The sequence below is a fragment of the Camelus bactrianus genome, chromosome X, assembly GCF_048773025.1.
Source record: "Camelus bactrianus isolate YW-2024 breed Bactrian camel chromosome X, ASM4877302v1, whole genome shotgun sequence".
Taxonomy (NCBI): domain Eukaryota; kingdom Metazoa; phylum Chordata; class Mammalia; order Artiodactyla; family Camelidae; genus Camelus; species Camelus bactrianus.
In genome coordinates this window covers 10035466-10053859 of record NC_133575.1, presented here as the reverse complement: position 1 = coordinate 10053859, position 18394 = coordinate 10035466, and the positions used below count along the sequence as shown (strand labels likewise).

The 18394-nt window shown below is 48.5% G+C and overlaps 2 protein-coding genes across 15 annotated transcripts in view; one reads left to right on the top strand and one right to left on the bottom strand.

The window, feature by feature from the left end:
* Positions 1–18394, top strand: part of GPM6B (glycoprotein M6B) — a 145583-nt gene that overhangs the window by 108474 nt on the left and 18715 nt on the right. For 3 of the 5 annotated variants that reach the window (XM_010966233.3, XM_074359323.1, XM_010966234.3), the window contains exon 2: positions 573–692. The exons of the other annotated variants lie outside the window; for them this stretch is intronic. In XM_010966233.3, the coding sequence (XP_010964535.1) occupies positions 573–692 (120 nt within the window). The remainder of the gene's footprint in view (positions 1–572; positions 693–18394) is intronic. 5 annotated transcript variants of the gene reach the window in all.
* Positions 2723–18394, bottom strand: part of OFD1 (OFD1 centriole and centriolar satellite protein) — an 85101-nt gene continuing 69429 nt past the window's right edge. For 6 of the 10 annotated variants that reach the window (XR_012504718.1, XR_012504714.1, XR_012504709.1 and 3 more), the window contains one exon: positions 12505–17150. The gene's annotated coding sequence lies outside the window, so the exon portion shown is untranslated. Of the gene's footprint in view, positions 17418–18394 lie in introns of all 10 variants that reach the window. The other 4 variants (XR_012504716.1, XR_012504717.1, XR_012504711.1 and 1 more) reach the window with 4 other exon arrangements.

Sequence of the window (18394 nt, the reverse complement as noted above, 5' to 3'; positions counted from 1 at the left end):
TCTGAAGTACCGAGCTTGAATAAGATGAAATGACAGAGAAGACCGCAGATGTCAGTGGGAAGACAGGAGTGCCACCCGTGAGTCAGCAGACCATGGGTTATTGGCCACGCTGTCAAGGCTGGAACCGGGCACTGTTACACAGTGAGCCTGTACTCACTCATGAAGTGAGCTACCTTCGCTCGTGTGGCTGCGATGACTATGTTGCTCTGTGGGTCTGAAAGTGAAGTCAACAGCAAGGGAAATACTAGTCTGAGAAGCCAGATTTTCATTACAAATAGTGTCTGCCCCAAATGAGCATTCTAAGGGGTGGGGGTCGGGAGATGGAGACAATGAGGAAAGAAAAAACGTTGGTGATGTGTGTAAACTGAAATTCAAAACCGGAGGAGCCTCCAACAGTCTCAGTTTGTCATGCGGAGTTGATCAGATGGTATTGAAAGGCTGCAGTTCCATAGTGTATTTTGTAAACTCCGAATTTCCTTTAACTGTATATGGTAACGGAATAAATAAAAATGCTGATGTGGAATCTTTGCTGGAGATAGAGACACTGACTCTTTGCCACCTGAAATTGGCAGTGAACAGCAGAGCTGAAATGGAAATTGGCAGGTACCACTGGATGTACCCAGGCTCAAAGAACCACCAGTACCGTCCTGTGCCAACCCTGGGGGACAGGGCTGGCCCCTTGAGCAGTCCAGGTAAATACAGCCTCGGGGCGAATTCTCACAGCAAGCCCACTGTTCTCTTTCGTCTGGGTTGTACTAGTTCTTTCACTTTGCTGCTGTTTCCTGTTTTGCTTGATGCGTTGATTTGTTCCTAGGGGCGTGGGTGGAAATGACCCTTTGAAATTTTTTTCCTCATCTTTCTTTTTCTCTCTTCCTCTCCATTCCACCCCATCTTCCACCTCTTTCTTCTCCTTCCTCCCCGTCTCCTCACCCTCACCTCTTCTTCTCAAAGGGAGCAGCATACAATGAGATACGCCTTTGGGTCAAGTATGAAATTTCCAATGTCTGAGCCAGTCATGGCCGAGGGGTGGGGTCACACATGTCCCTCATGGGAGCAAGAACTGAGCCAGGACACTAGAGGAGCCTGGGCTCTGAGAGGACTGTGAATGTCCCCAAATGTCTTTCTGGCCACACGGTTCTGCACCACTCTGATGTAACATCAGTCATTGCCTCTGAGAAGGAAAAATCAGAGCCCATGAAATGAGGATCGGATACCTGTGTACTCGATCCTATCCGGTAGGTCCACTGGGTTCAGTTTCCAGTGTCCTTGCTCAGGAGGAACACTGGGTCTCTCAGAACGTCTAAGTGCTGAGTCTGGGTGAACTGAGCATCAGCTGATCTGGGGACCCGGAAGCGGAGGAAGCTGGGCCCCCTCTCTCCACGTTCCCAAAGTCCGTGCAAAGTAGCTTCCTTCTCAGCTCAATTAGCTAAAATTCAGTGGTTTCAAGGTAACGTAAAATGTGGATGTAAAGGGATGGTGTTGGCTCAGAGAAACACAAAGGGCTTCAAGTATTGCTATAATACTGTGTGAACCCGAGCATCGTTCCTCCCAAATATTTGCTTACTCTGATTGCAATAAATCAGAAATAGAAATGACAGCATAGAACCTACAAGTCTAGGAAGAGCTTCGTGGGTATAATGTAAGACACACACTGAATTACAGAGTTGTAACACCTGTGATTCATTTAATGCAATGTTTTTTTTAAACCGAAATTGTGGCTTCGGGTTAATTGAGGTGAAACCTGCCTTTGGATTTAGTTACACCTTCCTCCACGTGACGTAGGGCTAGTAGGAGCCAACTCTGTGTGTGCCTGTGCAGTGCTCGACAGAAAAGGTGAGAAGGAAATGACATCAGACATTTGTTCTCTTGGATCCTTTAAAGAATGGAGGGTTCTGGAATCCTGATTTTTAAAAATTGCTGTTAGATGTGCAACATCCGTACAGTGGAATACTATGCAGCTAGAAAAGGGAGTGAATTACGTAGCAGTACGTGCCACGACGCGGATGAATCTCAGAGACAGGATGCTGAGTGGAAGAAGCAGACATACGAGAGCAAATACTGTATGACTCCATTTATATTAAATTTCCAGAATTGTCAAATCCAAAGAGACAGAGAATGGATTCGTGTTTGCCAGAGGCTGGGGGACGAGGGGAATGGGGAGTGACTGGTGATGATTACAAGGGATCTTTTGTGGAGTGCTGGAAATGTTTTAAAATTAGATTGTGGTGCTGGTTACACAACTCTGAATGTACTCAAAGCCGTTGAATTGTACACTTAAAACAGGTGAATTTTACATGTACATGTATCTCAATGAAGTGGTTTTTAAAATGCCCACCCCAGCATAATTGTGCAGAATTCAATGGCAGAGAGAAGAGGGGGCAGGGAACGAACAGTGGCTGGTAATATGATAAGAAGGTCCCCAAGTTATCGGAAACTCCTGCTGGAGTTTTAAGTTACGCCTTCATTTTAAGAATGTGTTGGAAGACACTTGGCCAGTTGGAAATTGAGAGAAAAATTAAGCGTCTTTCCTGGATTGGGTGGTAAAGAGCAACCATTAGTATCTTATTAGGAGGAAAGCCCTCTATCAATTGCTCTTATTTTTTTTTTTTTTGGCCTTTTAAAAAATTGAAGTACAATTGATGTACAATGTTCTGTTAGTTTCAGGTGTTTAGCAAAGTGATTCAGTTAGTTATACATATATATGTACACACACACGTCTATATTCTTTTTCAGATCCTTTGCCATTAGAGTTTATTACAAGATCTTTCAGTTGCTCTAGCCACTTGTTGAGCAGTCCCCAATAAGGCGATGGAACGAGCCTTCTCTCGTGCTGTTGACCCCGACAACCAAACACACCAGAAGGTGGGCATTGTCAGCAGCAGGGGCTGTTAAGACACATGCAAGGCTCCAGTTTCCTCCCTCAAACCTTTGGGACCACATTTGTTTCAGAATCCAGAAGAGTCTGAGTTTTTAAAGTGACATGGCACGCGTACCGTGTGCTACGCGATGTCACCAGCAAGGTCCGGGTGCTCCCCCCCAAATCCAACACGTTGATCTTTCTGGAGAGCTGGAGTCGGGTCGGCGATGCCTGCAAACAGGCTCTGGGCCGTTTAGGTCAGGTTTGGGCACCAGGGAGATTCAGAGCAGAATGGGTTTTGTTGCCAGAGGAGCTTGACCAACACAAAACAACACACACACCCCCCTTAGTTTTCAGAGCTTTGGGAACTCTGGAGTGGTATGGTAAGAAATCGGGAGGACCTTAATAGTACCACGTTGCTGGTGATAATTCAGGTGAGCATTCCACGAACAAGCCAGTTCTTGCCTGAGGGGGAGAAACAAAATCCCTGGACTTGATTTATACCATCGTCTTCCCAAGTGCTGAAACAGTCTCCACCACCTATGGTAGTAGCTGTTTGTGTGCAGTGACCGAAATCATTGGGGAAAACGAGCGCCCGGGGCGCACGCACTGGGGCCGTCTGGCCTGGGGCTGGGCCTGGGGCTGGGCGGAGACCTCACGTAGGATGCTTTAAGGGGTACAGCGCGGGCCGCGGGGTGAGGGGCCCGAACCCCGCCGTGGTATCGGCGTCCCGGCTGCTTGGAGATGCTGCCGGCTCTTAAATCAATGCAGTCGCCATTCTGTTCTTAGATTCCAAACCAGATGGTGTGAGGGGAAAAGACAGAGAACTCCATATGGCTTGTGTGTCTTTTTTTTTTTTTTTTTAATTGCAGAATTCTCACTTTCTTTCCAGTGGAGGAGCTGAAGTAAAGAGGTTTTGATACTGGCTGACTGGGAGTTCTTTCCCACAGGAAAGTGCTTGTCCCACCCGTGCGGGTTTTGCGGCGGAGACCACCTCGCCCCACCCCTCCATCCTGATTACTCTCCATTGGACAAGGCAAGGTGGTTCCAGTTTCCTGGTCTTGTTTTCCTTTACTGGTGTCACTTCTCAGTAGAATTGCATTTTTAGGACTTGGATAGTTAATCCTTCACCATGTGTTTCTTCTTTCTTCTCGTTTCATTTTGTGGCTTCCCTGACCAGGTAACATCCATATTTCCTCCAGGCCTACAGGGATGGGAGGCCAGAAGGGCAAGCCATGGGACGCTGCCTTGGGGACCGAGGCCTGAGATTATGGCACTAGTGCAAGAAGGAATGGTTAGGGCCACATCTGCCTTTGACAGAATATTGTGGGTGACGTGTAGGGAACACTTGAGCTCCTGTAGGCTGTTTCTCAGGCCTCAGGGTGTCGTCTGAGAGCACTGAGAACCCTTCTTCCAGGTGTGGTCTGTGGACCAGCAGAATCGGCATCATCTGCAGGCTTATTACAAATGCCGAGTCTCAGGCCCCACCCAGACCTGCTCACTCAGCACCTGCATTTGCCCAAGATTTCCACATGGTTCCTATGCACATTGCGGTTTGAAAAGTACTCACGTAGAGGAAGATCCAAGAGCAAGAAGGGAGAAGATGGGACAGAAGTGAAGAAGTGAATTTACCCTCAAAAGATCTGGAAATCTCTCTGTTGGGAAAAGATGGAGACTGGCGTAGGGGATGGGTCCTCCTCTCCCCGTCTGTTCGTGGAGAGGCATGTGTAAGAATGGCCAGTCAGTGATGCTCTGAGTCCTGGTTACTTTGAAAGGACAGTGACCTCTGATTCTCTTGGCTACTTGTCTGAAAGCGTCCCTCCTCTTACTCCTTTGTTTCAAATCTTGGTGAAGCAGAGTGGGGGAGGGGCAGCGAAAAGGGGACACATTTGTTTCCTTGTGGAAAGAGAAGCAGGAGAAAGTAGTTGATGGGAGCTGAGAGAAATTCTCAGATGTCCCTCGTCACCTTAGTGTAATCCAGTGACATGCAGGATGCTGTCGGTTAGCAGAGGTTATGAGCTCCTGGACCAAGAGTGACTGTGTAGACCCGGGGACATGTCCATGCGGCTTGGCAGTTGGTCTGCCAGCTCAGGACTCGGAGAACCCCCCCTTCAGCAGTCAGCAGGTCCCCCTCTGGCCACCTCCCAGATCCAAGTTGCTCTGATGCGTGGGTTAAGATGGCCAAAGGTCGTTCCAGCGGCCCAGAGACAGTGCCGTGCCACGCTGGGCTAGACCGGAGGGTGCGTGGAGGGCACGGGGAGCGCTGGCGTTTGGCCGGGGGCGTCGCAGGGAGGCCGTGTGTTGGGATTTGGCCGTGGCGCAGCGCACGCTGCTGGGCCCCCCGAGCGTGCCCAGGCGTGAGCTGAGAAGCGGCCCCCAGAGGCCCCCCGCCTCCCTCCCTCCTGAGCCCCGCTCGGCTGAGCCTGGGGCTTCTCTCCCATGGGTCCGCTTTACAGAGTGACTCCCGTGGGCATGAGAGTCCCGGGAAGCGCCCTGGGTTTGTCACTGTCCTGTGTTACTGTGTCCTAACCTCAGATCGTCAGGCCACTAAGTTTGAGGTTTTTTCCTGAAAACACTTGAAACGTATTTCGAAGGGGGAACCCTGAATCTTCCTGTGTGAGCCACTGGGCTCCGTCACTGGCGGGTGTGGCTTGTTGCCAGTGGTCTCATGGTGCCATGTGGGCTCTCGGGCGAAGCACCTCTTCCCCGGAGTCTGGTTGGAGAAACTTTCCAGGTTTACGCAGGTTGGGCCAGAAGCGCCCAGTCTGATGGCTTCCAGTTATTCAAGGGGTTTCAAGTGAAATGGAGGTGAATGGTGGACACAGCGCAGGTGTATTCCAGCTCAGGTCCACGCTGTAGCATTTCTGAGTATCTTTTAGGGTTCTTCGCAGCTTGTTTTCTGCTCTGGGTCAATTCTTTCATTTTCAGATCACCTGCAGTTTTTACAAAAAAATGTACCATAAAGGGCAGGTGACTATTTTATAGCTTATTTACCCAAGACTATTATGTCAGCCACACACACACACACACACACACACACACACACACACACACACACATGCATGTATGTAATTTCCTATTTATGAATGTTCAGCTTTGTATCAGCGATACTGCTGGTATGTGATTAGCACTCAATTATGTGGCAGTGGCTGCGACTGTCTGGTACACAGAACTCCACTTGCCTTTTGGTCTTCTGTCTATTCCTCAGCTCAGAGTAGGCAAAGAAAGCAGATGGAAAGCAAATCAATCAGCAGCAAGTGTCGATCTGGAACTTTCTATCAGTAGTGTCAGGTTTTAGGGACACCAACTTGGATGATTCGAAGAAGTGATTCACAGTCTTTTACAAATAGTGACATCTGGTCTTTGCTTCCTTTATGATACCCATGGTGCTATGTTTTTGATTAGAGTTAATTAAAAGTAATTTTATCTTGAACTCTTTTGCCACCCTTAGAGCTAACTGGAGACAGTGAAGCGGTTGAAGCTGTGACTTCAGCTGCTGAAGGCCAGAGTCTTCCTGCCTCCCCGGGCTGTGTCCTTTCAGGGGTCCCTGTTCACTTACAAATAGGTCATGTACACACCCCCCCCCCACATGTTTCCATCTCTGTCCAAAGCTTATATAAAACAGCTTTTGTCCTATGAAACAGAAAGCTCTGGGTGTCAGAGTCACTTGGGTGGGACAAAGCTTTCTCTAGGATCGTCATGCTGGCATTTTATCTGGGCACTTCCGTGCACCGTGCTTTTACCCCAAGGAATAACTCTAGTGTGAAGTATCAGGCCGGTAGGAGAGGCAGTGGGATGAAAATGAGCCTTTCCATGGTCTTACGACAACCCTGTTGACATTCATGTGCTCACTCCCAGTGGTAATACATGGAGATGACAGACATTCCTGTGGGGCCTTGGCTTAGACGAGACCGGACTGCTGATGCCAGCCACTGCGTTTTTTGTGAATAAAGTTTTATTAGAACCAACCATGCCCATTCATTTGCAGATTGTGACAGCTTTCCTGCCACAGGAGTAGAATTGAGTGGTTGCAACCAGATGCCTCACAAAGTCAAAAATAGTTGCTATCTGGCCCTTTCCAGAAACAAATTGCCAACCCCCAGCTTAGAGTAATTGTGTTCTTCACACACGTTGCAAGTTCCAACTACTTATGGTAGGCAAGACCCAACCATTTTGCTAGTCACTCATTTTCCTGAGATCTTTTCCATCCAAGATCGCTCACCGTCTCTCCAGGCTCCAGAAGCCTTGCTCCCTGGAGGACCTGTTGTTCAGAGGCTTTGGACCACTAAGCTCGGCCCTTCTTCAGAGGGTCCCTTGGCCTCTTTCAGATTCTTCTGGGAGTGTTGCCGTAATAAGCTGCGTCCTGTGCAATGGATGCCACGGCGCTGTCTTCATCTGTTATTCCACTCAGTGTACTTGAGCTGAAGTTGTATTTTCTGTGATACGTAGATCATTTATGTTTTCGTAAGTGTAACATTGCGGGTCCCTTTCTTTAAGTGATTTTTCAAAGTATGAGCCTCTGATGTCTGGAACCAGAATCACCGAGGGTGCTGGTTAAACATTCAGATTCCCAGGCCCCCCTTTGGGATGGGTCCCAGGAATTTTGTGTGTGTTAATAATCTTCCCAGACAATTCAGAGCCACACCAAAGTGTGACACCACCCCCCCCCCCGCCGCTCTATACATGGCAGGTCATAACAATGCCTGACAAAAAAGCTTCTCATTATAACGTCTTTGGTAAAGTATCATTTCAGTGCAAAATACCTTTCTGAAGAGCAGCATAAAGTTGCGATTCAAAGGCAATTTGCATACATATTTACTATCAAGATGCCAAAAGCCAAACTGCAGCATCCTTGGCAGACAGTGAATTTGAAGCAAACTCCCCTCAATGTTTTAATATTGTCATTGCATCTTTGTATATATTTTTTTAAAAGGCAAAAATATTCTATTATAGAGCTGCAGGCAAACACCAGAGCTGTAGCTGTATGTTAGTTACCTATTTTTACATAACAAATTAATCTGAAACTTAGTGGCCAGGAACAAGAACATGCATTATCTCAGTTCCCATAGGTCGAGCGTGTGGGCTCTGCAGAGCTGTCTGTCTGTGGGCCTCCAGCAAGGCTGCAGTTGTTGGCAGGACGCGTGTCGTCGAAGACTGTGGTACCTCAGTTCCTCACTAGCTGTCGTCCCACACCCTCCCTTGATTCTTCGCCGTATGGGCTTTCCCGTATCTCCCTCATGACATGGCAGCTGGCTTCATCAGAGAAGGCAAGTGATGGGTCAGAGAGTGTGTCAGCAGAAGAGAGGGCGCTGGGAAGACAGAAGACGGCCCTGCGAAGCCGAACCAGGGCAGCTAGTCACTGGGTTCAGCCCACACTCAGGGAGGGAGTCACACAAGGGTAGGGATGTCGCGAGCTGGGGGTCGGCACAAATGCAGCGTTTGCTCCCTTAGAGCACGGTCTTCTCTCCTTAATGACAGCAGCCCATTCACTTTCCTGTCACCAAGTAGAGGGTCGCCCACAGGTTCCGTAGCCACAGCGTACATTCCCCTCAGCCCACCCAGGCTGATGTGGCTCCTGCCTTTTGCCATCAGTCCTTAGCTCCCAGAGCGGATTTGCAACCTTTTAATATTCCTAGCATCTTTTATAGAAATCAAACTTAAGAAGCGGGTTTTTGGGTTTGTTTTTTTTTTACTTTTTTGAGGTGTAATTGACATGCATAAACTGCACATGTTTTACGTGGCCTGTTTGAGAAGTTTTGACGTAGCATGTGCCCGTGAACCCAGTACCGCCAGCAAGACGGCATGTGCATCCATCTCAGAGTTTCCCGGGAGCCCTTTGTAAGCCCTCCCTGTCCAAGCAACCACTGATTAGCTTTCTGTCTCTCTTGGTTAGTTGACATTTTCTGGAACGACCCTCACGAAGATTTGTTCACATTTATTCTCTCGTCTTTTCTGGCCAAGCCATTGCTATGAAATGTTGTGTGATGCTGACTGCCTCATGGCTCCAAGCTTGGGCTGATTTTTACCCTTCCTGCCTCCATTGACTACGCCCTGCACCCTTCAAATAAAACTCAAAAAGACCCATTCTGCTACCACCTACAGTGGCAGAGTTGAGTTTGCACCCACTCCAACCCAGCCTACACGCTAGCACCGGATTAGGCTTTTAAAAGCATGCCTCAGATCGTGTCACTCACCTGCTCACAAACCTCGCCTCTCTCCCCCTCCCTCCCCGGTATCTGAAAAGTGAAGTGCATGGGGCTTCAGGCTGGCTTGGAGGCCTCCCTACAGGAGGGCCCCACCTGCCTCTCCAGCCTCTGTCCTGACGCTTTCCATGTGCCCATGATAAACGCAGCCACACCCCGAACTCTCCCCACGTGCCCGTCACCACATTGGTCCCGCCCTCATGTTTGTCTGTCCTAACCATGGGACCCGTCTGTTCTAGGTTGTCTCCACTGCTGTCACCCACACACACCCTTTCCTTATCTCACCATGCTAAACCAAGGACATCGGTCCCTCCCTCAGTCTCCATGTCCCTGAGTCACCTCTCTATTCTGCTTTAACGATTTCTGGTTGGTTTGTGTCCCTCGCCCCATGCCCCAGTATCAATAAATACTGGGAGGGGGAAGCAAACCCCTGCGGCCCCCAGCACAGCGCCTGGCACATAGCAGCAATGTACTGGACACTCACTGAGTTCAGTGGGACCCAGGAACGCACAGACACTGTCACCCAGATGCCCAAGGAGGTTGAGTGCTGCTGAAGCGTAACATTGCAGGGAGGTCTCAAATTCCCCGAACGCCCTACCGATCCACGGGCTCTTAAAACCTCTGTCGTTGGGATTTAGAGCCAAGTTCCCTTACTCACCCTCGGTGTCCCTGGTTCCTTGCACTCCACTTCAGCAGGCTAAGAGCATGCAGGTGGTCCTTAGGAAGAGCAAAGCCAGTTCCCACGAAAGCTGAAGGAAGAGACTAACAAACAAAGCGGCCGGTTCTTCGCTTTGTGTATTTCACCATGTGCGCGTACCTTTACTTTGACGTAGTTGCTTCTCTTCTCCTGCCCAGGCCGTACTGCACATGTGAGAGGCTAATCTATTTTAAAGTGTTCACCGTGTGCCCCAGGAATGAGAATTTTTCACTTAAGATTTTAGGACAAATTTTTAAAAGGATCTGCTGGAAAGTGATCGATTCCCTTTATATTATTAAAAATAGTTTGAAGAATAGTTTCTGCATTCTTAGCATTATATAGTTGGACTTTTACGTCCAGAACTGTAAGAAGGTCAAGAGAGAACTGAGAAGCAACTTATCTACGTTTTAGTGATTTCTCACTCAGCTCTTTTACACAGAGCCGCTCCCCCCTCTGATTCCATGATCTCGCCTTAGTGTGTTGCGCCAGTGGTTTACAGACTTGGGGGTGGCAGGTCCCTTTACTCTCTTACAAATAATTAAAGACCCCAGAAAGCTTTTGCTCATGTGGTTTACATGTGTATTTTTGTATTAGAAATTATAATTGAGAAATTTATTGTAAGTACTAAATTTATTTAACTAATAATAAACCCATTACATGTTAACATAATTAATGTTTAGGAAAAGATAACTAATTTCCCAAAGAAAATAAAACAAGTGAGAAGAATACTTCTGCTTTACATTTCTGCAACTCTCCTTAGTATCTGGCTTCATATGTGACAGCTAGATTTTTTTTAAAAAATTGAAGTATAGTTAACTTACTTACGGTGTTGGCTTAGTTGCAGGTGTGCAGCAAAGTTAGTCAGTTAGTTATACATAGATATACATCTATTGTTTTTCAGAGTCTTTTTCCATTATAGGTTATTAGAAGCTCTTGAATATAGTTCCCTGTGCTCTACAGTAGGTCCTTGTCGTTTATCTATTTTGCATACAGTAGTGTGTATCTGTTAATCCCAGACTCCTAATTTATCCCTCTCTCCCTCCCTTTTCCCCTTTGGTAACCATAGTTTGTGTTCTATGTCTGGTTTATCAATAAAAGTTCATTTGTATCATTTTTTAAAGAAAGATTCCACATATAAGTGATACCATGTATTTGTCTTTCTCTGTCTGACTTACTTCACTTAGTTTGATCATCTCTAGGTCCATCCATGTTGCTGCAAATGGCATTATTTTATTCTTTTTATGGCTGAGTAGTATTCCATTGTATAGCATATGTTGTATACCACGTGTTCTTTATCCATTTATGACAGCTGGATTCGTGCATTCAAAGGCATCTTGGGGTATCTAGTTTTTTTAGGTAAAGTGTATGAAACAAACTGCATCTTTCACAGATATGCGGCTGAAGAGAGAAGAGTTTTAATGGCCGTTTCATGTGTTTGTGGAACTCTTCCTTGATAATACCCCGAAATCCAGCAAGTGGTAGTGTTTTAAAGATAATTTATAATGTGGAATCTGAAATCATATCTACGAACTTTTTGTATTCTGTTCCAGTAAAATCTGTTGCTCTCTTTTGCACTCTGATTGGCAGTGTATTCCAGAATGATTCTGTAACATCACATGTCGGTCATTTGGAAAATAGAGGTTCTCTGAGTTGTGCACATCTTCCAGGCATTGACACATTTCATTATACCATATTCAGAAAGCCGCAGGCATTAATGTCACCACCAGTTTCATCAAGAAGTCTTGTCAGTCCTGGGAAGCTGGAACTTTCACTATGAATCACAGGTGAAAGTTTTCAAAAATTGATTGGCAACAGATACAATGAGTTGTTTTCTTTGAAGGGACAAGCTCATTTAGATCATTTTTGAAAACCATTTTGCCATGTGCCCAAGCCTACCTGGTGTGTGTGTATGTGTGTATGTATGTGTGTGTGGGTGTATATAGAACACGTCAAGTACAGCATCGTAGTTCAGCATCTGCATATCCGTTAGGGTGATCACTACCACGTGTCTAGTTGTCATCCATCACCAGACAGTTGACCCCTCTGACCCATTTCACACAACCCCCAGTCCCCTTCCCTTCTGGTAACTACTCTGTTCTCTGTATCTATGAGGTGTTGTTTTCATATTGCACATGTGAGTGAAATCATATGGCATTTGTCTTTCTCTGACTTATCTCACTTGGCATAATGCTCTCAAGGTCCATCTGTCTTGTTGCAAATGGCAGGAATTCATTCTTTTTTATAGCTGAGTAGTATTTCATTGTGTGTGTGTGTATGTATATGTATGTACATCATGTCTTCTTTATCTGTTCATCCATCAGTAGGCACTGAGGTTGTTGCTGTGTCTTGGCAATTATAAATAATGGTGCAGTGGACATAGAGGTGTGGGTATCTTTACAAATTAGTATGGTGATTCCTCAAAAAATTAAGAATAGAATTACCAATAAGACCAAAGCTATTTTACTTCTGGGTGTTTATCCAAAGAAAGAACATACAAACACCGTTTTCCGCAGTGGCTGTATCAGTTAAGAAAGTGCACAAGGGTTCCCTTTGCTCCACATCCTTGCCTACGCTCATTATTTGTTGCCTTTTGGATAATAGCCATTCTAACAGGCGTGAGGTGGCCTCTCCTTGTGGTGTTGATTTGCATTTCTGTGATGATTGGTGATGCTGAACATCTTTTCATGTGCCTGTTGGCCATCTTTATGTCTTCTTCCCAAGTCTTAATAACTATAGCTTGTTAGTCATTCTTTTAAAAAAAAAAAAAAAAAAAAGGTTGTTCCACCAAAAAAGAAAAACTGGTGCTAGTTCAGCTTGTAACTCAATGACACAAGAACCCTTCGGCGTGCTGTGGTAGGCACCCGAAATGCTGTAGGCATCCTTCCCGTTTCATCACACAGAGTTTCCAAAAGGTGTGTACTCAGGGCTTCCGCTTCATTCAAGGTAATTTTGTACTGCGTCGAGGAGAGTTTTAAGTGAAGCTGTCTGTTATTTATGTACTTTTGGCCGGGAGTGCGTGGTGCCGCTGCCTGATTCGCGCTGAGCCATCGGCAGGTTTACGCTGCAAACGTCAACAACACCGAATGAAAGTCAGTAACATCTGGCGCTGTGACCAAGGCAGTTTGGGCCTCGCAGAACTCCTGATAGAGCCGCCGGGTCTCTCAGGGCTGCACAGATTCCCCCCTTGGAGAGCCTCTGTTCTCTGCCTAAATGGAATCTGCCTTTTGATGGGATCCCCAGGGAACATACATGCACCTTAAAGTTGGGGAACCAGTTTCTCTTTAATGGAGGCCGCAGACTTTTCCTGTAAAAGACCAGATGGTAAATATTTGGCAACTACGCACCGCTGCCTTTGCAACTTGAAAATAGCCACACTCAGTACATGAAGGAGTGAGGTCGGCTATGTTCCAAAAAAACTTTATTTCTGTTTGTATAGCAAAGGATACCATGACAGCAGCAAAGAAAACCTTATTTATGGACACAGAGATTTGAATTCCATATACGTATATCACAAAGGAAGTCTTCTTTGAGGTCTGTTTTTGTAGATCATTTAGAAACGTACAGAAGCATTCTTGGGTCGCAGGCCAGGTGGAGGGCTGTTTGGCTCATGGACCAGTTTGCTGACGCCTGCACTGTTCGCCAACGTGGGTGCTCATTACAGTCACCTAGGGGGCTTCTGTTTTTCAGCCAAACCTCTAATGCCCGAGTCCCACCCCCAAGAAATGCTGATTTAATGGGTCTGTGGTGAAGTCTGGGCATCAGGGTTTTCAAATGTGCTCCAGGCAATTCTCTTCTGCAGCAAAGTTGGAGAACTTTTGCTCTGTAATATTTTGTAAACAAAGTCAGATTTTTTTTAAAGCTTTTTTTTTTTAATTGTGGGATTTGGCTGTAACAGTGGTGTCTCAGAACAGGATGGCACATGGTAGCCTTGGAAGGGGGCCCCTCACCCTTGACAGCATGCGTTCCCCGCCATCTTTGTGGGGTGGGGGCTGTCCTGTCCACTGGGGGGTTGTTTAGCAGCATCTTTTGCTTCTGTGCGCTACATGCCAGTAACGCCCGCCCAGTTGCGATGACTGATAATGTCTCCACATGTTCCCTGCAGGGCAAGATCGTCCCCAGTTGAAAACCGCTGATCTGAGCATTATTGAGCGTGTGTGCGAGCGCGTGTGCTCTTGACAGCCGGGTTGTGAGTGACTCTCCTGCACAGTGTAGGATGTTGAACAGTATCCCTGGCCTCCACGCACTAGAGCCGGGAGCACCCCCCACAACTAAAAGTGTCTCCAGACATTGCCCAGTGTCCCCTAGGGGGGCACAGTCACCCCCTGTTGAGAAGTGCTGCGGAAGCCGTCTCCGAAGCAGAGGCGTCTCGGCTGACATCCAGTTCTATTTCTTTTAAGGAGGATGCGCTCCACCTCCATTTGCCTGTTGCTGATTGTTTGAAAGTTGCCGACCTTGGTTATTTCTCCTTTTCTGTTTCATTTTGTGGATCATTAGGAATCAGCAAAGTAACAAGGAGGGCCTTGCGTACAGGGGTGTGTGGGTCGGTGTGTGTGTGTGTGTGTGTGTGAGCGCGAGCGAGCGAGCGAGAGGGAGAGACATTCATTCCCTGGGGAAGAATTCGAGCCCTTGTGGCTGCTGGCTGGGCCCTTCTTCTGAGACAGCTTTAAATCTGCAGCCAGGATCACAGACAACTTGGGGCAAATCACTGGGCCGTTATGAACTCAGAGCCATGGCAACGGCCATCCGCAAGCCTGAGGACAAAACATGTTTTATTCTGTCGTTCTGCACAAAAGGTTCTAGAGATGCTGGAGACAAAATGGCCATTGAGAGCGAGAGGCACTGATGCGCATTTTTCTCTCCCTACTGTGTGGTGTATTTTTAAACTGTCTTCGGCTAAGGCACACTGGAGTTTTTGTGTGAATCAAAAGTGAAAATTCTCTGTAGCCACAGAGCCTGGCTCCAGGAGGGCTGAAGACACTGACTTGACAGCGTGTGGAGGGGGCGTGGTGGTGAGAGGTATTGAGAATCAGGAGTAAAATACACTAGAAAGCTGAGCACTGAGGTTTGGTGGTTCTTTTTGGTTAGTTCAGTCATCCAAAAAATACTTTCCTTGCCTTTTCTGTCTGGTTCCCGTTACCCAGTGTCGTCATAACTGGTTTGAAGCTTGGGAAAAGTCAGTCTGTGGATTTACGGGAGCGCCCAAGGGAAGCGTTCACCTTCCTTAAGCGGCATCAACTTTTAACGTCTGGTGCCGTGTTGATGCTTAGTACCACATCCCTGTGCAGAAGCATCAGCCTGGCCTGTGACTTCTCATGCTGGGGACAGTCTGAAGCGCAGATCCAGGCCGTCTATCTGTATGAGGAGGGGGTTACAGGTCTGTTTCCTCAGACCCTATCTATGGTATTGCACTAAAGCATCTTTGATGTGAAACATTCTGAGGTTCACAGTGCTTGCTTGTCTTAGAGAAAAAAAAAAAAAAACACAACACACTCTACTTGCTGTCTTTTCAAGACAGCTGAACAGCTTTGGAACATTTTGTTTTTCTTTGTTGCCGCCCCTGGAACTTGCCTTGTGATTTGCAAGTGGCGAGACTAACGGCCAAGCCCAGCGGGCTGCTTCTTAAGGGGAAAACACCAAACAGGGGTGAACGCAAAAACAGGCCCTTCCTATGGACTCAGGACGCCACACCTGAGCGTGGGAAGCTGGGGCTCGGGGCTAGAGATGGGCCTCTCAGACTCGTCTGTGCGCCCCTGGGGGGCTTGTTAAGGTGCAGATGCAGAGTCCGCTAGTCTGGGACGCGGCCCAAAGTGCTGCGTGTCTCCCAAGCTCGTGCTGCTTGTCCAAGGACCGTACTTTGCAAAGCAGAGGGTCTGAAGCAATTTGACCTGATCAGTGATGCACTCATGCATCCTTGACCGCAGGAAGTTTTCATGGCTGTCCAGGAGGGGCTGACGGCACCCAACACCGGCACTCCCGACCTGCGGAGCCGTATAGCCACTCGCCTACCAGAAACCCTCCCTTCAGCCGGCCTCCGGTCACCTGAAAGTCAGCTCAGCGTCTTTGTCCTCACAGCCTCGCCCTCTGGGGTCAACCGCAGCTCAGGGAACACCACAGCACCCGCGGGGTCTAGGTGCAGAAAGTGAGGAGTCGTCTGTGGTACTCAGGAAAGCGCTCTCTGACCCGTCACTGTCTTCCTCTTCCGCTGCCTCGGCCCCGGTCCAAGCACCTGCCCGCTTTTCCTGAGCCATCGCGGCGAGCGCCTCCTCGCCTGCACATGCACTTTGTGCCCGTCACGCCGGCCATGGGGATCTCGGACAACCCCAGTCTCTTCCTCGTGGTTAACGGCGCTCAGTGGCCTCACAGGATCCAGAGGATGAAGTCCAGACTCCTTCGGGCGGCCTGGAAAGCCCTGGGTGGGTCTGGCTCCACTAGACCCTTCCTGGCCCCGCCCGCACTGAGCCCGCTCTCTGTTCGGGCTGCTTCCGCGCCCGGGAGAGCGCCCTCCTCTTTCCACCACGGAGCTTCTGTTCCTGTTCCTGCGTCCTGGACCACCCTCTCTAACCGTGTCTGATGACCTCAGACTCAGCCTTCGTATCTAAGGGGTGGAACCCGTCCCCGGTTCCCCTCCGGAAGCCTCAGTCAGTCCCCGTGCTTTGCTCCTCTAGCTCTTCTGAGCTCAGGACCACCTGGCTAATGTCTGTCTCCCCAGAGACGGGAAACGCCATCAGAGTGTAGACCACGCCTGTGCTAGCGTGCCGTTGAGTCCCCGGCGTCCAGCCCGGTGCTGGGGGCATCAAAGACACTTCGATGAGCATGGAATGTTCACTGATTGATTGAATGAAATGGAATAACCGAATGGACAGACAGCTGCTCCCTCCCTCCGCCTGCTGTCATCCTCACCCGTATCCGTTACCCTGCTGAACGGACAGCCGCAATGAAACACAGCCTTTAGGAGACCTCAGGACCCGAGCGGATGGTCCCAGCAAGGTTGTGGGGAAGAGCTGCTCTTGGCCAGGGGAGCCGAGCTGCGCCTTCAGAGGACCCTGTGCCAGCCGCGTCTTCAGAATGAGTTATGGGTCACTGGGTGTGGATTCTTTGGTTCTGTTGAGAATTACTGTAATAACTGCCTCACTAGCCATGGGTGGGTCTTCACAGCCCGATGCCTGGTATCTGGAAGGCCATCGTTTCGTAGGTATTGTTCAGCTTCTTGTTGTTTCAGGCAGGAGGATAAATTAGGTCCCTGATACTCCATCTTGGCCAGAAGCCAGGAATTGTTTCGTGGAGATAGGTTTTCATTGTCGCGGAATTTGCCTGGTGATCAAAGAAAGAAGATGGAACGGCCGCAGTGAGGAGCCGGCGTGATTCTTTAGGACAGTGGTTCTCAGATTTGCACCTACATGAGAATCATTCAGAAGGCTTGTGAAAACAGATGACTGGTCTACCCCCCGACCCCGACTTTCTGATTCAGTCCTTCCGGGGTGGGACCCAAGAATTTGCACGTTTAATACATTCATAGGTGACGCTGATGCAGCTGGTCCTCGGACCGCAGTCTGAATAGCAGGGTTTCCAGATCTGGGTCTGCACACTTTCTCTGTACAAGGGTAACCATTTCAGGCTTTGTAAGCCACATGCTGTCTGTGACAGCGACTCAACTCTGCCACTGTGGGACAGAAATAGGCAGAGACGATTTGTAAATGAGTGGGGTAAACCGTGCTGCAAGAAAACTATCCCCCGGGCTAGGATAACTTGGAGCGTTGACTGTGCGATGGGGCCTGCAGTGGCTGACGGCTACCCCGTCCCCGAGTGCAGGGCAGGCCTTTCCCTCTAGCACATGGTAGTCCCCTGATGCAGCGTGATGATCGCTGTAGTCAGGATGATGTGCTAGGCAGGGCGATGTCTGCTTTTCTAGGCTGTATTTCTACCCAATATTGTGAAGTAGAACTAAGGCTACTGTGCACACCCAAAGGTGTTAGATCCCCTACGGACTCCTCTCACACGAATGCACCCAGGACTGGGTCCGTAATTTGCAGGCTCAGTGCAAAAGTGAAAAATCAGACACCCTTCTTCAAAAATTATTAAGAAGAATGTCAAGACGGCAATAGCAGAGCGCGGAAGTAGGTGCGGGGGCCCCGTGAGCCTGTGAGGCCGTCCTGAACACACAGCATCGTCATGGCCGCCGCCAGCACCTCTGCCACGTACTGAGCCGCATGCTTTGCAGGGCAGAAAGGCTGTTACCGCGAGGACACTGACAGTACTGACACCGTACTTTGGAAACATATGTAGGCTTTTCTTACTAACTTTTTGCAGCACTTTCAGTGTCTCTGGGGTAAGTGTGTGGCGTATGACCAAACCGCCCAGTGTTCAGAGAGACCTTACACAGCCGTGGTAGAGATGGCTTCTAGACTTAACATGGAAGGCACAGCGGGAAGGGACCCATTTAGAGATGGCTGCCCACCCCGTGTGCAGTTTTCGCCCTGCGGGTAACTGGTCAGCCAAGCTAGAAGCAGCTCTGTATGGAGCGGTATATTTTCCTGTAAGTGTCCCACATTGTATTTCTGCTCACATTGGCCGGCAGGGTGTGTTCAGGGTTGATCAGTGCATGTGGAACAAGACTGAGCAATATGGTGACTTCTGTTC